At 34.4% G+C, this 21,363-nt stretch overlaps 1 protein-coding gene across 2 annotated transcripts in view; it reads left to right on the forward strand.

Moving 5' to 3' along the window:
* The window catches only part of PPM1A (protein phosphatase, Mg2+/Mn2+ dependent 1A), a 45,407-nt gene extending 34,989 nt beyond the window's left edge, over positions 1–10,418 (forward strand). The window contains exons 3-6 of one of the 2 annotated variants that reach the window (XM_036841811.1): positions 541–658; positions 4,826–4,934; positions 6,373–6,430; positions 7,386–10,418. In XM_036841811.1, coding sequence (XP_036697706.1) covers positions 541–658; positions 4,826–4,934; positions 6,373–6,430; positions 7,386–7,415 — 315 coding nt within the window. In that variant the 3' untranslated portion in view covers positions 7,416–10,418. The remainder of the gene's footprint in view (positions 1–540; positions 659–4,825; positions 4,935–6,372; positions 6,431–7,385) is intronic. The other variant, XM_036841812.1, reaches the window with a different exon arrangement.
* The last annotated feature ends 10,945 nt before the right edge of the window (positions 10,419–21,363 follow it).

Raw genomic sequence — 21,363 nt, forward strand, 5'->3', positions numbered from 1 at the left:
TATAAACTTTATATATGTAGTTTTACTTCTAATTCCATATTTCTACTTATTATGAAGCAAATTAATTAGCCCCATAATTTATTTTTAATGTAAATTTGTCAATAAAAAGTAAATTTGTCAAGTATATGTGTAACTACAGATCAAATCATGTTGTAAAGAATATCACTAGAATTTTCTATCTTGTTAAATTGAATGAATGTATGTGTGTATGTGTATTTGTATTAGGTATCACTTCATGTTAAGTAGGCCACCAGTAAATGTTCAGAAATATTTGTTTTATAGAACTTTAAACTCTATTGCAACAATCATTTTTTTAATCTGTAGTGTTTCTCTCCTGTCTTTTGGAGTATTGGTTATTCTGTATACCATATGTACAATGTATTGGGGGTGCCCCTCCACATGTGCATATGTATTTTTCTCTCCTTAAAAACAATATATATTTTCACTAGAACAAGTGTAATTGGCATGACTGTAAAGGTTCTCAAAGCTTTGAAGAGCAAAAAGAAAACAAAATATTTTCTCAAACTTTTTTCTTCCCAGGGAAGTCGAGACAACATGAGTGTGATATTGATCTGTTTTCCAAATGCACCCAAAGTATCGCCAGAAGCAGTGAAGAAGGAGGCAGAGTTGGACAAGTACCTGGAAAGCAGAGTAGAAGGTGGATCATTTAACAAAAAATAAGTAGCTTTATTAAAGAAAAACCTCAACATAATCAAACTTTAACATTTTAGCTTTTAGACCTTTACATGCCTTTGACATTTAGTGTACAAAAGTGGGAAAGGGCATTTCTGTAGTAGCTGTTTAGATATTTGTTATTGTCCTACCACAGTTATATTAGAAATAGCAACTCGGATGGCCCAGTACATTCTGTTCAGGATACTTTTGTTTAAAAAGGCTAAAGTGTTGTGTGCTTTCAAATTCTTGATGAATTCATTGGCATGAACAATTTTATGCCAGGGAAGTCTAATTTGTGGTTTATTTAATTATAAACAGATTTTTTATGATGGTGATAATTTGAATACCATCTTTCTGTGTAAAGCTGTGTGTATGAATTTAAGATCTTTGGGACTTTTAAAAAAATGACTTGAAGATCATAGCCTGGTTATTAACAACTTCCATGTGCCACAGCTTTTAAAAATTTATTTTAAACTGTTCCAAAGCGTCTTGCCTAAGCCATAAACTGCCTCACCTAGACAATGTAAACCTGAATAGAAGACATACCTGGCATATATCTCTACCTGGCAGAAATATAAATGCTGAATAAAATCAAGAAATAAGTTGGGAATTACAGAAGTGTATTTGTCATAATTCTGCAAATTACTTTGAGACAATTAGAAAGGTATTTGTAACTCTCAAGTGTAATGCCTTTAAATATTTGAAAAACTTTTAAATGATCATTGATGCAGCTACTATTTGCCATAAATATTGTCTCCCCAGAGAATTCCAGTTTACTGCATATATGCAATAAGCATGTAGATTATGCAGTTTCTTTAAGCAGAAAAATTTGACATGCCAATAATAGTGTTAAAATGCATTTTTGGCTCCTAATGTCATTACTTTGCACGTTAAAGACCTTTAATAGCATGTAAACATTGATACACTATACACTATTATATCCTGTGCCTGCATTGTTAAAATTAATATGCACTTTAATTTTGTTTTCTCCCTTTTTACTGTTTGATACCAATTATAATTAGTCTGATACTAGAATCATGGTTGGTTTTGAGTTTTCAGTACTGTTTGGAGCTGCTATTTTGTTTTTATTTCTCTCCCCTACTTGATAGTGATATATCTAGTATATGTATATAGTATTTAGTATTTCATTCACTGGACATACTATTCAATGAGTTTGTTTCCTCACTGTTTCCAGGGGTCTTGGAAATTTTTTGTTTTAAGTGATTCATTTCAATATGTTATCAGTGAGATAAAATATTTAGAATGCTACCAAGTCATAGCACATTGGTTCAAACTGCTGGTTAGTGGAAAAATATGAAACCTGAAGAAGAATATGTATTGGGATATGTTGATATTTAATATATTGGCACTTTAACCTGAGTGTACATGTTTTCTTACCAATTTAAAGAAATAATTAGTTTTATTTACTATGAAATGGGGTCAAATTTTAGAAATGAATTGCTATTTTTTCTCTTTAGTGTGCACTCTTAAGTTTTTGGTGCAACTCTAAATAATTGCTTTAGATAAGTAATTTTATGTTACAATATTAAGTTTTATATTGCTTATTATCAAGCAAGAATTGCCACCTGAACAGACTTTACATTAATACTCAATATTTTTGGTATGTTGAAGTGTTGTTACACTTGTACTGTTCAACTGGAGATTATTATGTCATAAATTAAATACAGTATTATTTACTGAGGTAGATTTGATGAGACTGCATCTAGTTAAATATTACAGTAATTAAAACCACTACTATATTTAAAAACATAGAAAGAATGTAACTATTTGCATTGTAAAAGTTGTTATATGTCTTAAAAAGTGATAAATACTGCAATCAGCTTCCAAAACAGGCACTGAATACCTTTTTCTTTTTTTCTTTCTTTAAATACATGCCTTCACTAAATTGCTGTGACCTATTAAACCTCATTTTATTTGCTTTGAATACTTTTGGCTTCTCTGTCCACACCACAGAAAAGGACAAAGGCTTTTTAAGCTCTCCTCCTATGATATTCTAAATACTTGACTCTCTAGGGTTGTGAAAAGATTCAGCTCATAATTTAAACCATACCACTTAAGGTCGTGGTCCTTCTAAGCCAATTTAAGAGGATACTTATGTCATGTATGTATTTTTATTTGCTACTGACTGCCCAAGCTTTAAAGTTGCTAATTTGGAGAAAACTGATAGAATCCCTCAGACTTGGTGGAGGGGCGGGGGGCAGAATATGTTTATACATGAGTATGTGGAACATAGATATTCTATACATATATATTCCTTAATAAAAGCATTCAGTCTTTTTACAATTCTAATTAAAATGTATAGTCCAAGAGCAATTAAAGGAATATTTCTTAAAATTTCTTTTTCTTTATTTTTTAAAGCAGAAAGAAGCAAGGCTAGTGTAGTATTAATGGTCAGATAGTTTTAAGTGTACTGTCCCATGTGGAATAGGAGATATAACTGTTTTTAAAGTCTTATATTATTTTTTTAAAGAATTTGTCTTCCTGTAATTTTCTTCACAATTAAAATATCCTAATTTTTATATTTTAACAAAGAAGATGTATGAAACATCAAATATAGATGATTCAAGGTAATGTTTTTAGACCTGAAACCATCATTGATTGAATTTATCATCAGTGTTCATTTATATTGTATCTAGTTATCTATCCAATAATTGTATTGGCTTAGCAGAGACTGTATGTTAAGTGTATTACAGCGTTAGATTGTGAAATTGTGCAGTTTAGGTAAACATCAAATTCCTTTATTTTTGTACAGCAAATTTCCAGCATTAGAATCATGTAGAATAAATATTCTAGATGTTAAAGATTATACAATAAAGGAACTTGGCAAACCAAATCTGAGATCCTTGCTTTTTGTTCAGATTAAAGACTGGTTTAAAAAAAAGTAAAAAAAGCAAAAAATAAAAGATGGTAAAATTTGGCCTTAATCCTCAAAGGACAGTTTGAGCCATTTAAAGAAGTATGGGTAGCAATGTCTGTCTTTTAATATGTGGCTTTAATGATGAATTAATGTTTTGAAACTTGATCAAAGGATGAAAGGTCTTTACATGCATTGTTATTTTCAAAGGTATTTACAAATTGAGAACTAGAATGATCTCCAATGATGACAAAGAAAATTTCTTAGTGTAAATAATGGAAAACAAAAAATTGAACATATAACTTACAAATACCCTTGGCATGATCTTACGTTTAGAATAAATATGCTGAAACTCCAGGTAAAGACTTCCTGTACTTAAAGTGAATAGTTTGAGAGCTCTTTAACTTGTCTGTGCATAATGGTTGGTATTTTGTGGTATGAATAACAATATGCATCTGCATGGCAACACTGCCGATCATATCACTCTACCCATTTAATAACTGAATGTTTTGAAATTAACAATTTTAAATACAGTTGTATGGTTTATCATATTTTTTCTTTTTAAAAATTTTGTCCTGAAATTTAGCCTTTTTCCATTCTGTAGGCTTTGTTCAAGTAATCAACTAAGGAAATGGTATATATCTATTTATTGCTTAAAGATACTTTAGACAAAAGTTAAGCTGAGAGTGGTGTTCAAGTACATGACCTATTCTGCACATGCTACTTAAGTATCATTTTGGAAATATAAACATATGTAAATATGATTTGGGTTAGTATATAATCAGTAAATCCCCCATACTTAAAGGTTTTTTTTTTTTCTTTTTTCAAATCTTGAAATTGTTTATTTTTTAAAAAAAATCTGTGTACTGTATTTTCAGGGCAAAGTTCAGGAAACATGTTTCCAGTCTAAAGAGAGGAGTTAATCTCCTCAGATGTAATTAGTTGGCATCTTAAGAGGAATATCCTCATTTGTACACACATATCCCTGATTATGGTAATACATTGATTTTAATATGAAATTTTTTCACATTTTTATCTTGTTTATTTTCATTCTTTGAAGTTAATCTGGAAAGTATTGTATCTCTTGTATCATTTTGTACATCCCTTTGTCATCAATTTTCAAAGGTCAATTTGATTTTTACTTTTTTATATAGTTTAGAAAATCTCAGATGTGGTAAATGCCATCTTTAAAAACCTAAGTTATCTTTGTTTCGGTTTTTTTAATTATTATTAAATTTGGATAACACTTACAAAAAAAGTACTTCTGATTCCCAGAAATCATAAAGAAGCAGGGGGAAGGCGTCCCTGACTTAGTCCATGTGATGCGTACATTAGCGAGTGAGAACATCCCCAGCCTCCCACCAGGGGGTGAATTGGCAAGCAAGTGAGTTACATTCTGCGTACTCTTACCATCTATCTCTGTACATGAAAATATTAGGTGTCCGTTGATCAAATGTGTATTTACCTAATTTCTAAAGTGACTTCAAAATGTTTAACCTGTGGTTCGGTGTTTTTCAGTATTAATGATATATGGTGCTTACTTAGAATAGGTATCAGAATATCATTGTAACTAACTACACTGAAGGCTGTCTTCAGTGGAGGCTTGGATTACACTGATTGCCTCATATAGCATAAATGAGATAATACAGTGAAAGAAATTTTTAAACTAAATTACATAGTACTACAAAATTCTAAGTGTCATTATTATTCCTACTATTATAATTTGATTTTCTTAATCCCTGGATAACTGAACACCCCATGGATGAGCGTTTTTCTCTTCTTCCATCTGGGCCATTTTTCTGTATCTCTGATTTGCCTAGTGTTTTTGGTTGTTGATGCTGGTTGGTTGGGTTTTGGTGTAAGGGAAGATAGGTAGATGCATTTCTTGCTTTTTCTCTTTTCACTTTAGTTCCTAGAACTGTGGGCTAATATGTGTTAGATACTAAGCTTACATCTTTATAAACTACAGTAGAGACTTTAAGCAATTTTATAATTCAAGGCTTAAAACATTTTTACCTCAGATATCCATGTAATTGACCTACAAATATATATTGACTAATTTCCTTGGTCCTCCACTTGATCTGTAAGTGTAGCCATGTTGTTTAATCATTTCATGTAACTGTAAAACTTCCTGTTTGAAGGTTTTATTTTTTGGAAATTGTTTCTTCCAATATGATCTTCTGTGAAATGACTGTCTATAAAATTGCTTCAAATCAGTTTTGTAAGTAGGGAGGCTTATAACTTATAAATACCATTACTGATTTCTTACTTTTAATAAAATATTATACAAAAAGTAATTCCTAGACTTGCCCGGGAAATGTCATATTTGACATTTCAGTTTTAATAGAGCTTTTTTAAAGGGGCATTATGAAAAGCAGAAATTTAAGTGTAAAATATCTAAATTATTTTACCATAACAGATATTGAAGTTATTTCTACTTCAAAACATTAAGCTCTTAACCAGAATATATTAATATTATATCTTAAGAACTGCAATGTCATTTCTGACTCATAACCACTAAATGCCAGTTCAAATAGAAGTAGCCCATATAGACTGATTTTTTTTTCCAAGCCATGACTTTTAGTCTTCTATTAATTGCATTAGTAGAGTGTTAACATTCTAGAATAAATTCACCGCTACTTTTAACAGTGGGGCCCAAATATCTTAAAGTATGGCTCGCTTATTGACAGTAAGAAATAGAACTAAAATAATTTAAGTGATGATTATCTTTGACATTTTAATGAACACCTGGCTATGAGTTACTACTAAGCAGTTTTGTGCTCTGAAGAATTAACTTTCTGCATTTTTTTTTCTAAATTTAGGCGGAATGTTATTGAAGCCGTTTACAATAGACTGAATCCATACAAAAATGATGACACTGTAAGTGGCATTTAGCTCCCTCTGCTTTCCCTTCCCCTCCACTCTAAATGCATATCCTTCCTACCTGTTTTTGCAGAGCTGTTCATTGCACCCATTCTCTTACACACACCCCTGACTGATTGCTCTGAACTCTGCCAGCACCACAGTTCTAGTGCTTGAGGATATAATCATGGTGAGTGGCCATTTAACTCAAAAAAGAAAGTCCCTTTTAATTATTCTGGTTTTTTTAAGCCTCTCCAAGCAATCAACTTCAGAAGTTTTCCACCCCTAAATGTTTTTTTGAAGTTGGGAATATCTCTGCTCAGAATCTTGAATTAATTCTGAGTTTTGTAAGCAGCTGTAACAGAGCTTCAGAATGCCCATCTCCATTAATGCCCATTCTTTGCCAAGAACCCTGCATATTTCATTTAAATACTAGAGAATTCTGTTTATATAAAGACATTTAGAATGCCATATTCTCCAATTAAGTTTCCTGTTACAATTCTGTTATAGTATGGTGATTACAGAAAAGTGGTAACTTAAAATCATTTGGGCCTGGCTCTGAAATATTTTATATATTGCATTATGAAGCTTCCTCAAATCTCTTATTACTTGAGGTTTTTATGCAATAAAAACTTGTAAAGGTAGTGTTTTAAAAATAAATTCAATAAATTATTGAAGAGAAAAATAAAATTCTTTTTAGTAGTTGATTGGTTTAGAAATACATTTGGTCAACTTCATGGTAAAATAGTATTTCAAATATTTTATTCCAAAACAAAACAAAGTGTTCACAATTCTTTGAACAGATTAAATATTGATATTTCATAAATACATGTACACATATTATATATTTTAGAAAACATTTATATTCTAAAGGTCAGCTTTACAAAACCTTATCTTTCTTCATTACCCAGGAAATAATGCATCTCTAAGTTTTAATTTAGTTCCTTGTTTTGCTTTGTTTCCTTTTATAAAGGACTCTACTTCAACTGATGATATGTGGTGAAACTGCTCATCTAGCCATGGAGTTTACCTTCACCTCCAAAGGAGAGTACAGCTCAACTTCCTTGAACCTTTTAAACATCCATCTTCAACTTTAAAGAAGGGCATGTATGACATGGGTGAGAGTGATTACACGAGAGAACTTCAGCAGTACCACAGCTAGCCCAGAACTGATTTTTTTTTTTTTTGTAAATTTGAGACTTATGTAAACGTGATTTCAAACCATAATTCATGTTGTAAATCAGACTCCAGCAATTTTTGTTGTATGATTTTGTTTTTTGTAAAGTATAATTGTCCTTGTATAAAATGCTCATATTTAATTATGAATTGCTTTAAATCACTATCAAAGTTATAAGAAATGTTTGGCTTGTTGTGTGACGCAACAGATATATAGCCCTTTCAAGTCACGCTGTGTTTGGACTTGGGGTTGGGACAGGGAGAGCAGCAGCCATGTCAGCTAGACGCTCAATTGTGCACGTGATTATGGAGAATTATTCCAAAATCTTACAAAGCTGAATATCCAGGGAGTTAATTGAAAACTAGTTTAATGTTTTTGGCAGTGGGATTGGCATTGTCGATAAAGCTGGTCCCTTCATTTAACTGTCTTTTAGGTTCTCTCCTTGTTGCCATGAGTATTACAGGTAATACAGTATATTCATAAGAATATCAATCTTGGGGCTAAAATGCCTTGATTCTTTGCATCTCTTTTACAAGTCCTTACATTTAATTACTAATTGATAAGCAGCAGCTTCCTACAAATAGTAGGAGACTGCCACATTTTTGCTATCATGATTGGCTGGGCCTGCTGCTGTTCCTAGTAAGATATTCTGAATTCCATTTTATCAATAAAGCTTGATTTAACAAACAAGAAATTTAATCATGTATGTGTAATTCCTCCTTTACTCCGCCCTTATTTTAAAGCACCATACCATTGTAAATGAGAATTTTTCTCATGGGGAAAGATGTTAGTCTCTTTTAATTGGAAAATACTGTAACTCAAGGCATAAATGGAACTGTTTCCCTTCCATTAGAAAGACTATAAAAGATTTGTCTCTCTGTTGTTCCTTGATCTATTTTTAAATGGGTTTCTTTCAGGCTGCTTATTTTTTCATTAAGATGTGTTATCAGCCTGAATTTGCCTCCTGTTTAGTTAAAATAATTGTCAAAGCTTGACAATCTAACAATCTATCGTAGGGGTGTATGTGTGTTTGTGAGTGTGTGTGTGTCTGTGATTTTTAATTAGCCCATGTCTTTAGAATCCAAGTAGTTAAGATGTATTTAGTGATTTGAAATATAGCATGTTGGTAATATTTAGCTGTCGGCCTTTAAAAATAACTTTCAAAAGCTTAAAGAATTGTAGATATAAAAATAACCTAATTTAATTTAGGCTTAAATTCCTCTGATTAAGCATGTGAAAGTAAGTTTTAAAATCTGTCACATTGAAAAGACTCTACTGTTCTGTGCCCTTCTGTAATTTTGTCTCCTTAGGTTGAATATTGTATTTAATCACCATGTAATTTAATCATTCAGTAAGCAGATTCCCCACTAGAAAACTATTAAAATGTAAGATATAAATACAACACTGAATACAAAATCAAAACTGTGTATAAAAGGTAGTATAATTTTGTTATATTTGTTTTTTCCCTAACTTGGAAATATACGTATTTGTATATATAGCCTTAAAACTAATGTAAAGTTAGGGGAGTATTGGGAAAAGTAATGTGAAATATCTCAGACTTAAGTAGTTATATACCAGCAAAATCTTTTCATTATCTTATTTGGGAGGTGATTAAATGTAACTTAATTGTATTTAATTTATATCTTAATCCGGCATGAAGAAAAACAAGTACTATTTATATTTAGAAATTCATAACAGTTGGAATTACAGAACCAATTCCATACTTAACTTACAAATAAATGCTTAATGTCTAAATCTGTGGTAGAGTGCGAAGTATGATGATGTTCTAAGTTATGACTGTAAGCATCTAAATGTACATTTAATGAATACCAGGGCTTCTAGTATAGATTACCAGTACTGAAAACTAAATTCCTATTATAATTCCTTAATTTTTAAGTAGACTAAAGTTTTTAGTTCTGGAAATTTCAAAAACTTGAACTGGATTTTGAGATGCAAAATCTTAAATCGTAAGTAAAATATGTGATGGAAAGCTACATTTCAAACCATAGTAGCATATTTAGAGACTTTTTAATTTGAGGGTCTTTAAAAAAGAGAAGGTTAAAATATTCCTCTGTTAAAATGTTAAAATTATTAGTACTGAAATTAGGCCTGGAAGTGAGAGAAAACTGTATTAAGTGTGACCTAAGAAGACTAAAGCTTTTCCACCTGAGTCAACATTGCCATACTAGATAGAATTTTTAATTATAAAAATACAGGAAAGAAGTATACATTATAATGGCAAACTGTGTGTTCTTGATTCCTGGGGCTAATGGTGGTGGTGGGGAACCAGCCACACTTTAAAAGGCACTTTTGCACCTCTCTTGTACCACTTAAATTCTTGACCTCCCACCCCCTTTTGTGTGCTAATTAGCATCTCAGGGCAATGCCTCAATTTTTTGATATGTTGTATGTTATTTTCTTTGGAGGGAAAAAGTTCTTGTGTGATGATAACATACTATTCAAATGTACTTTCATTTAAATGTTTTAACAGGATGAACCCACTTTGCTGCTTTTAATAGGAAATTCATTTTGTATAGCAGATTTTTGTTGCCCTAACAATAATTTCACTGATCTCTTATTGTTTTAGCAAGGTAAGCTCTCTTAATTTCCACTTTCTTAGGGAATATACTTTTACAGATAACAGAAACAGTTCTCAGTATTAGCATTAACTTTAAAAAATCTAAGTGGTATTTTTCTTATTCAGCTTTAGAACCGTTTCAAACTTATTTTTAATTATGATGCATTAACTTGTTTCTAGAGTTCTATGCAATTAGTGTACTGCTCCAGCCACTTTTTTTTTTTTTTACTACATAAAATTAAGAAATTTGGAGTAAAGAATAAATCAACTATGTAATTCAAATAATCTGAATTATAGCAGTACTTTTAGTGATCATTTGACCATATATTAATCCAGCTAGTAACTCACCTTTTCTACAAAATATATAAAGTGTTAATTACAAAACACTGTTTTAGGGTAAGCACCTTGGAACTATAAAGAAATGAATAGGTCCTTGCTTTCAAGGAGTTTACATTTGAATAGAATTTATAATCTAATGTATGTTAATATTATAACTGGATCAACTCATCCAAAAAATAGTTACTGCTCACCTGCTGTCTGCCCGATACTTTCCTGAACAAGGCGTGTCTCTGCCCTAAAGAACTCATTTGCAGTTCCTTTAGTCACTTGAAAACTCTTTATTCTGTTTTATTCTTCTCAAAGTTAAAAATCGAATTCAAAAGAAAATTTTGCTTTGCATAAGAATAAAATTGGACTGATGAGGCTCAAGTCTGTTCAGTATGCTTGATTGCCTTTCACGAACGGCTTATATTCTTCCTGCTGACAGCAGCAAATCAGAGAAATAAGGTAATGTATTGAATATTTCTTAGAATTCTCCAACCCTGGAAATACTGGTGGAATTTAAGGCATTTAAAAACATATATCTAGGACTTGCCTGGCGGTCCAGTGGTTAAGACTCTGCACTTCCAATGCAGGGGACGCAGGTTCAATCCCTGGTTGGGTAACTAAGATCCCACATGCTGCGTGGTGTGGACAAAAAAAAAAAAAAAAAAAGTAAGAACATGTATCTAGCTAAATTTATCTTATTTAACCAAAAGTGTGTATTTTCTTGAAAAAAACAATGCCAATGTTAATATCCAATTTTAGCTAAGTGATTACTGTGTTTTAATTTTGTTAAATAATTTTACTGACCATCTTTACTGGACAAATTCATATGGAAATTCAGTTTGCAGTTTCTGAAAGAACTGATGAAACTGGTTACAGGGGTTTATTTTGTTTTAATTTTGAATTTCATGGTGTATACTTTTAATTCATAAAGTTTGAATGAAAGGTTTAAACCTTTAATGTTTTGATTGCCATTTGTACAGTATTATGTTAGGGTTTGGTATTAGAAAATATTATGTAAATATTTCAGTATATAAATATTTCTCATTTGAGGTTTTTCTTCAAAGAAAACTTCTAGAGTTTCATATACTTTTGCTTACAAATACTGCTGATGAGTTGACCGTTTTTAAATTAAGTGATCTAGTCTTCTGATTAAGTTTTTCTTCTAGGCGTTAGAAAGACTTCTTTATACTTTAAAATTTTAGAAGCTTAATTTTACTTCTTTCTGTAACATGCTATGAATTTGGGGTTGTATTTGTTTTAAATTTTATATACAGTACTTCAGAATATGCTTGAAAGATTTAAGAATACATTTCTAAATGTTATGAGTATAATACTGTGTTGTTTTGTTGGTCAGAATAGTTAAATGTCAGTTAAGTGTCAGTTATTACTAATAGAATGCTACACAGAGATGAAGAAAGGCATTTGGTTCCACTTATGTTCCCTCTGACACAGATTCTTTCCCTTTTTCCTGTTTTATATATTTAGTGGCCTCTGCTCTCGTGTTTTCCTAATTATATTACCAGCGGGTAGGAGTGTGCCAGTTAGAAACACTGAAATGTATTAAAATTGAAATTGTAGTTGACAACTTACACTTTTATAAGATGGGGGTGGGGGGGAAGGTTGTTTAACTTGATGTAACAACAGAGTGACATTTTTTCTCCCTTATCCTGCAGGAAATGTTGCTTCATTTCCTCTACTACCCTCTTGGTGGCTTCTCTTTTTTCAAACCAAAACAGGCCAGTTCCATTTTCTTGAGCAAGAAAGCTTAGTGCATTACCTCACCAAAGCCAATTAATACTATGTAAACCTGGGCCAAAAATAGGAAAACGTGGGAAATGAAGGGGTGGGAAGATGCCAGTGAGGAGGACAGAGGAAGATTACTCTTAATTATTTAAAAAGCCATAGGAAGGTCTTTCTTGGACCTAGCTGTATATTATTAAGAACTGTTGCATCACATAAACCAGCAAGAACCAGCCTTTGCTTCTGCAGATAATTTGATTTTCCCAGCAAGGCAAATAATGATAAAAAATTACTGCATCTCCAACATAGAAACAACTGAGAAAAATAAATGCAATGTTTCTTCACCACAAAACCCAATCCTTCAGTTCTTTTCATTGTTTCAAAAACCCAGTTTTCTATAATAGCTTTCTCGTTGAATTAAATGTTTAGAAAAATTGTTTAGAATTTTTTCTTTCTTTTTACATTGTCCTGATCCAGTAAAGGACATTTAGTAACATTTGCATTTGTATGGTACTATTTGAAGTTAGATTTGTGTAAGAGATTGGGTAGCTGCAGAACCAAATTAGTACTGTCTTAATTAGGTATAATGAATGGCACAAATTCATTGCAGCAATGCTTCTTAACCTTTCAGGGTCACAGGCCCTTTGAGACTGAATAATCCTAGGAATTTGGCACCCAGGAAAATGCATATAATGTACATACCTCCCCAGAGTTTACAGTACTGCAGTGGTTCATGGGCCACTGTAGTATAGGTTAAGATCCTATACTACAGCATAACAGATCATCAGCATTTTTCCTTCAAAGCCCATAAAAAATATTAACACATCAAGGACGTCAAAATAATTTGAGTCTATTTTAAGGAATCGGTTTTTTTTTAAAGATAGAGTAGGTAGATGGGTGTCTAGGTAGAATCTGATATTAAAATATCCTTTTTAAAATTCGTATCTTGGGGGGGAAAGAGAATGATTAGTATTTGGACTAGTTTTGGAGGATAACATCATTTCTAAATTTGCCACTTTTGAATCTCAACAAAAAAGAGGTAAAATGGAAATGTTCATGGAACATTTCTGACCTGCATAGTATAGATTTAATATAGTCACAGACAGCACATTTGACTTGTCAGATCTCACTCAGGTTTTAAGATTTTGAGCTTCCTGGTGTCAGAGTTTATTAAATGTTTAATTCACTTCAAATTATGAGAGGAATTAGGTGTTTACTGATACATAATGTTAAAGTAGGATCTAACATACAGCCACCAATGTACAGGACTGAGATTTCTCTTAAACATAACTACCATGAAAAAATTGATTAGCTTGTTGCATTTGTTGCCAAAATTGGATGTTCGGTTACAGCATATTTAATTCCCATTTGTGGGAATTTTGAAATGTAGAGACTGTTGTCTTACCTGGTTAGCCCTTAACTAAGTCAACAGCATATCTGCAGGAAAATATCTTATTTATAGTAATATGCCCGAATACTGCTTGGTTTCACTCTTGAAATGATTTATTTCAATTAATTTGTATAAGTGTTATGAGTGGAGAGATCATCTACATGTTAAAAGCATGTTGCATTATATATCCATTTTTCAAAATCCATACATGTAAAACTAATACAATTACAGAAGTATTTCCTAAACACAGTGTTTAACAAAATTCTCCACAGTAATTCACCTACTGTTTGCAGTTTATGTGATCAAAACTCTTAAAGAAATTCCATAAATGTATATGTTGTATTATGTATCATTTCCTGGTCCAAAGAAAGTATGTGAATTCAGTTCTAACTTTAAGAATGTACTTTTTGTTTTCAAGTGCACTGAAGAAATTGCATTCAACCTGTGAGTGGTTGCAGATTGTATGAAATGAAAAGCAGAAATAATTCTAGCTTGCAAAACTGGTGCCACTAAATAAACAGGCAATTGCATAATGTGTGTGTATCTATGATTATTTGATACTGCAGGCAGCATTTTTGTTCTGCATAGAAACCTGGAAAATTTGAATTTATTTATTAGGAGACCTTAAGAAAATTTTTGTTCAACTGAACTTGGTTAATTTGCTTAAAAAGATAGATCTGATAGTCACAGTTTGAACTAGACTTGTCCCTCCCTGATTTTAGGAAGATGATTGAAAGCCAGTAAGTTCAGATTGATGATTATTTTCATGAAACATCCCAGAAGCCAAAAAGCCATAAGTTGTCCCCTTGGCAAGAACATACCGTTTGTCGTCTTATAGATGTATATTTCTTACTCCCTTAAAGAGTTGAGACTGCATGGGGAGTGGCCTGGAAATGGACTTCTCCACCTAGCTAGTATCCCTGGTGTAGTGCCTGCTTCGTATTAGACACGTGTTTAGGATGCTTACTTCCTCTGCTCATTCTGAAAATTGGTTGTACTACCTCTGTCCTGTGTTCATTCGTGTCTGAAAGTGTGACTTATTTTATAGGCTTGCATAGTTAGAGGGATTTTAGAGTACATTGAATTGATGATGTAAGTGAAGCTCTATGAACTGCAAGAGCTTATTTTGTTCAGTGTAAAATGTGTAATGAAAACACAGTAATGAGGCATCATAGCCAAAGGTAGCAAGTCTTACAACTAAGTAAGGTTGAAGTAAAAAAGGATTCGTTTGGCTTATGCATAACTAGTATCTGTTCACTGGTCAAATTGTGTCCTGAAGTTTTGGTTTTGTTTTTTTTGTAGTTATTCTTTTGAATGTTGAAGCTAGGTTTTTTGTGGGGTTTGTTTTTGTTTAGTAAAAATTGTTTCAGTTTTTTCCCTTAATTGATCACATGCTGAGAAGCTGATATTGGGGTACCCTTTTTTTGTTGTTGTTATCACTTAGTAGCTCAGACTTGAAATTCCCATCAAATCAGAGAAATTTTGATTTTAGTTGAAAAGTCTATTCTTAGATGAACTACCCCAAAAAACTTGGCTTGCATGCCCTCTCTAGGACTTGGTTTACTTGGCACAAAACCACTGGTAAAAGATTTGTGTTCTGCTGCTGCCTGTTGTCTACATGAGATTCATATTTATTCTCATACCTAATATAAGGTGATTCAGAGTACCTAAAAAGCTTTTTATAAAATTGTGTTTCATGTTAATAGTTGTACTGTTACCTGAATAGTGCATTAGCTAAACACACTATATGTGTGTCATTCTCTGCTATAGTTTGGGTACCAGCTTGGGTCTTCTGGATAAATCGTTTTCTCTGTGGCTTTCCTTATAGCTACACAAATGCTTTTCTAGACACTTGACCTAGTGAAATTGACAATATTTGATCATTTTTGATCTACCAAAATGGCAGTTTTTATCTGGTTCAATTTAATAGTTTCTGAAGTTACTAAATGATCAGATTGCAAGTCAGTACAGTTGACCCTTGAACAATGCGGTGGTTAGTAGTGCCAACCCTCTGTACAGTTGAAAATCCAAGTATAAGCTTACAGTCAGCTTTCCGAATCCTTGTTTCTGCATCAGCAGACTCAACCAACCACGGATTGGGTAGTACTGTAGTACATATGTAGTGGAAAAAGTCCACCTATAAGTGGACTGCACAGTTAAACCTGTGTTTTTCAAAGGTCACCTGCACTTCTCAGTATTTATATTTCAATTAAATCATGTCTCCTTAGAATTGATCCTTAGAACTGGATGACAAGTTTAAAGAAAAGCTATAGCTTTGAAAAAATTTGCAAATATGAAGTTCGATAAATAGACAATACCAAATTTATAATTCCTACCTTGAAATTAATGAAAGCTCTTAAGATAACTTTTTATTTTAAATTAATAACTTATTCTTTGTCTTTCCGACTTTTCACAGAGCCCCTATAGTTGCTCTAGGATAGATCAACTTGCTGCGTAGACATTTGGTATGAGAAATGTTATTCCAGCAGTGACCCAGAAAGGGAATAATATTGAATTTAAATGTTCAGGCAGAATTATAATAAAGCATAAAAGATAAGGTGGGAAAATGATGTTTATGGTTTTATTTTTAATTACATAATTGAGGTGAGTGAAGAGTTCCTTTCAGACATTTTATTAAGCCTGTTAAGATGTATGGATCCAACTCAGTCTGTGACTGTGAGACATCACTGAAGTTTCTGAGAATCATACTCTTCAGTCCTTGTTAAAGGTGGGTGAAAGCTCTAACTTCATTCTGAGTGATGATCAAACTCTGGCTTAGGTTGTAGCCATGCTGTGCCCTTCCTAAAGATCTTTTATATTTTGCTATTTGTTTTGGTAACAAGTATTTAAAAATCAAAGGGTTTGCTAGAAGAGTTTGTGACTAAGTCTAAGGTGTTATGTATGTACCTTATATTAGCATCCTGAAACCATTCCAGGATTGTCTTTTAAATTCTCAGTAACATTTTGAATGTATAGTTGATTCTATTTAATGAAGAAAACAAAGTTTAACTATATGTCATTATGAGAGCAGAGTTATTCTCAATTATTTTAGCCATTGATCTTTTAACTGCCTACTAACAAAACTGAAAGGTTTTTTAAACTAAAAGTCTCCAAAACATTCCTAACAAAAACTAAAATTTTCTAGTGACTGGATGAAGTAGAAGCACATGGGAAGTAACTTTTTAAACTTAGCATTAGGCAAATAAAAGTATTCATGTATCTGATGTAAATTCAATTTTTATAACTGTCTGCCTTTTTTGATGATGTACTTTGACAGACTCTTTGCTGCAGTGATCCTTAATAGAGAGAGGTCTTATTAAGGGCAATAAAACTGCTTCTGTGCCTAGATCACAGAAAGGGAGCTTATTGCTGTCCTTAGTATTTCCTTTTCTGTCTGAAATCAGAATGATTGCCTTGTTTTTTCCTTTGGTTTTGTCTTAAATATCTAAGTTCCTAGCCTACGTTCTGCTTTAGGACTTCTGTAATTATTTTTTAGAGAACCCTGAAGGCATTGAATTCTATATCCTTGGATATCATAAAGGTTTTATCATGTGCTGTGTCCTGATTTTTAAAACATATAGACTGGACTGTTTAATGACAGTATGGTTATAAGTGTATTATATATGCATATACAAATATCCTTGTTCAAGGTCAGCTCCACAGTGCCTGTCACTACTGTTACTCGTTCAACCTGACCTTCAGAGAGGTTTGCCTGCTTCACCACCAGATGGACTTGGCATCTGACAGGACCACAGTGTCAGTAAAAGCTTCATCTCAGGAGGATCAGGGCTCCAAGAAGGAAACTTCCTAGAGTGCAAGTCTCCGTAATTTGAGATAAGAATGCAGTAGCAATTTTTGAAGATCACATAGTTGGTGCTGTAAATCTGTTGGAACTGTCTTGATATTTTAGTTTCTTGGACTGAAAGTCAAACAGTTCTGTTCAAAACTCATTTGTTCAGGTATAAAAATTTGAATACTTAATGTAAAAAGAATTGTACTTTTTAATCTTAGAATCTGATTTTTCTTAGACATTAACTTGAAGTCATTTAAGGAAGTTGGCATTTTTCTTTTTGGCACGCGAGGAAGAAGGGAATGTGGAGGAGGGGAAGAAAAGGAGATACAAGAAGAGGAGGTTGTTTTAAAGTTAAAAAGTATCTTTTTTTAAGTTAAGAAAATTCTGTTTTTCTGAAATTCAAAATGGAATTAATTTAGTCCCTAGAAATAATCTTTGTTTTATAGTAGTCAATAATGCATTACTGTTTGATGGATTAGTCAAGTCTCTTTTTGTTCTCCCTCCATTAAGTCCCTCCAAAGACCCTATATTAGGGGAAGAAGGGGATGATCCAACTTCAGTTGTCAACTGTCACTTGCAGGTTCCATTAGGAAAGCAATTAAAATGAGGTTTAAGGGGCTTCCCTGGTGGCGCAGTGGTTGAGAATCTGCCTGCCAATGCAGGGGACACGGGTTCGAGCCGTGGTCTGGGAAGATCCCACATGCCACGGAGCAACTAGGCCCGTGAGCCACAATTACTGAGCCTGCGTGTCTGGAGCCTGTGTTCCGCAACAAGAGAGGCCGCGATGGTGAGAGACCCGCGCACCACGATGAAGAGTGGCCCCCGCTTGCCGCAACTAGAGAAAGCCCTTGCACAGAGATGGAAGACCCAACACAGCCATAAATAAATAAGTAAATAAATAATTTTTTTTAAAAATGAGGTTTAAGAATTGCAAATTTTCCTTCTGTTATCAGTTCCCTGGCTTTTCTGAAGCAGTGGTTCTCAATCTGCTAGCAAGACAGAATGACTTGGGAAGCTCGAAAAAAATCCTCAGCAGTGAAGGTTAGGTTGAAAGGTTCACACAAAGTTAACCCCCCGCCCCCAACCATCTCCAGCGAATGCCTCCCTGGTTCCTCCCCAGGTCCTCTGTTCAGATCCCTGCAGTGGCTCCCATTTCACTCAGTAAAAGTTAAAGTCCTTATATGATCACCCTACAAAGCCCCCTGAATGACCTGGTCCCTGTGACCTCTTACACATCTCTCTCTGCTTCCACACTGGTCTCCCGGCTGGTCCTGCGCATGCCTGTCTCATTCAAACCCCAGGGTCTTACAGACACTTGCTTTTACCTGTTCCCTCTATCTTGATTGTTTCATTGACTAAAACAAGTCACATCTAACTCCAAGGGGACCTACATGGAACAAACCAGAATATTTGTGAACAGCTCTACTTACTAACATGGGTGCACAATATGCATTTGATGGATGAATAAGCCTGTTCGTGTGTGTGCCTGCAGAAAATGAGATTGGTGTTATGTACGCTCTAGGAGATGTGGTCTCTTTTGAACTGTGCACTTTGAGATGAGTGCTGGTAGCAGAATGGCTGGGACCACATGGCATATACTAGTGTCATATTGTAAGTGCTCATAATTACTAAGGAAGAGGTCAATGCTACTGCATCTTTCGGTATGAAGTTGGAACACATGGTGTTGAGGATGAGGTTAGATTTCCATAGGCAGAGCTAAGTAGGAAGAGTTTTCCAAGCAGAGGAAACAGGTGAGCAAAGGAGAAGAAGTATCAGGTAGGAAGGGCAGCTGAGGTCTGTGAGAATGTTGGTCTTATCGGGAACTTCCCACACTCATACCCCCTAAGGGGTACAAGAGAGCTTTAGATAAGGTAGATCCCTAAGAAATCCAGCTACTTAATGTCCTTTGCTTCTTGAAAAGAGCTTTCACTAAGTTTATGTTATGAATACGACATTGCTTATCTCAAATCAGCTTTACTCAGTGGCATTTCAATAACACATGGAATTGTCCTTCCCTCATACACCACCCAGTGCAGTGCTGCCCCAAACCCCAGTCTTTAAATAATTTTGGCTGACTGTCCAGTCAGAAAAATCTATCTTGTTATGCCCTCCACCCAAATGGAGTATTCTGGAGTCTGGAAGAGAGATGTGTTGTGGACAGCCTTGGCAGTAGTTCTGGCAGACCTGTGGCTCCATGGAGAAGGCATTCTTTATAACCTTAGCTGGCCTGGCTACTGCCCGCCCAGCATGAGCCAGGAGCCGTGGTCTAATCTGAACTGTGCACTTTGAGGCGAGCACGTGGGAGCAGGGAGGCGGGGACCACGTGAAGTGCTGTTGGAGGCCCTGTTTGCTCTAGCTCTGCTGCTGCTGCCCTTTGCCACCACCACCCGCCAAGCCAAACAGAGTAACACTGACATCGAGAAGGTGGAGTTGGCGCTAAAAGCAGTCAAGCATCTGATAGCTTACCATTCTCCAGGTTTTTACAATGGACAACGTATATTTTATCATTCAGAAAACATTACAAAACAGTCTCCAATTTATCAGCAACTTATTTCTGATGTGACTACCTTAAGATGTATAATTATGTGCATATTTTTGAGCTGCTCCTAAAGCTCTTACCCAAGTCAATTCATGGTGACTATGATCATTTGTATGTAAACACTGCTTTGTTCTCTCAGGCTTCCCTTCCCCCCCCCCCCCCCCCTCCGTGCTCTGCTTGCAGTCACTCTTCCAGTTGTGGCTAGGACGTGAGGTAAATAGTGATATATTTTTCTTCTTAGTGTGATTCTTTGGAGTAGAAATTCTCTGAATATAAGTAGTAAGCAAGAAAAACAAAAGCAAAACCTAACAGCATGGGCTCTGCTCACTTACTGGATACTTCATCTTCCTGCTGCTCCAGCTGTCCTGCCCAATGTTGCTGGGGAGTTATTCCCCAATATTAAATAAACCCCTGCCGACACTAACCCTCCTGTCAAAGCCCTCTCCACTGGCATCCACACCTGTGACTTGGGAGGCAGTTAACGTGGAAACCATCTGCTGTCTCTCCTGCATGTTCCTGTGTACCAGCAGATACTTAGGGAATCATTATCTAGAGATAAGACTGAGGCCCATCTCTCCGAGGTGCTTCTGGGAGCACCGAAGTGTATTTTATGTTTGCCGCAGACTTGTATTTTGAGTTAGACTACCCTAAGCCTTCAGATTTGGTGACAGTCTTTCCAGTCATTTTCTCATGGTGCAGGGAAAAGACAAATCAAATAGAAATTCTAATGTATATGGATTATTGTATAAAGAATATTAATAATTAAAATATAGTAGATTTATCTCCCACCATGATTTAAAATAACCTGTAAAAAAAAATCCTTAAGCTGGAAAAAACCCAGTATTTTTTCAAACATCTTTGGTCGATATTAGCCACGTGGATTAATCTATCAGAGAAGACTGCATCATCTTGATTATCTTTCAACAAATTTTTTATTGTAAAATACACAGCAAAAGTTAGCATTTTAGGGCTTCCCTGGTGGCGCAGTGGTTGAGAATCTGCCTGCCAATGTAGGGGACGCGGGTTCGAGCCCTGGTCTGGGAAGATCCCACATGCCGCGGAGCAACTCGGCCTGTGAGCCACAATTACTGAGCCTGCGCGTCTGGAGCCTGTGCTCGGCAGCAAGAGGCCACGACAGTGAGAGGCCCGCGCACCGCGATGAAAAGTGGCCCCCGCTTGCCACAACTAGAGAAAGCCCTCGCACAGAAACGAAGACCCAACAAAGCCATACATACATACATACATACATACATAAAAAGAATGTAAGCAGACAAGAATAGCATTAAAAAAAAAAAAAAAAAAAGTTAGCATTTTAACCATATTTAGTGGCATTAAGTACATCCACAATGTTGTTTAGCTGTCACCACTATTTATTTCCAGAGCATTTTCATCATGCCAAACAGAAAC

Source organism: Balaenoptera musculus, chromosome 2, assembly GCF_009873245.2.
Source record: "Balaenoptera musculus isolate JJ_BM4_2016_0621 chromosome 2, mBalMus1.pri.v3, whole genome shotgun sequence".
Lineage (NCBI taxonomy): Eukaryota > Metazoa > Chordata > Mammalia > Artiodactyla > Balaenopteridae > Balaenoptera > Balaenoptera musculus.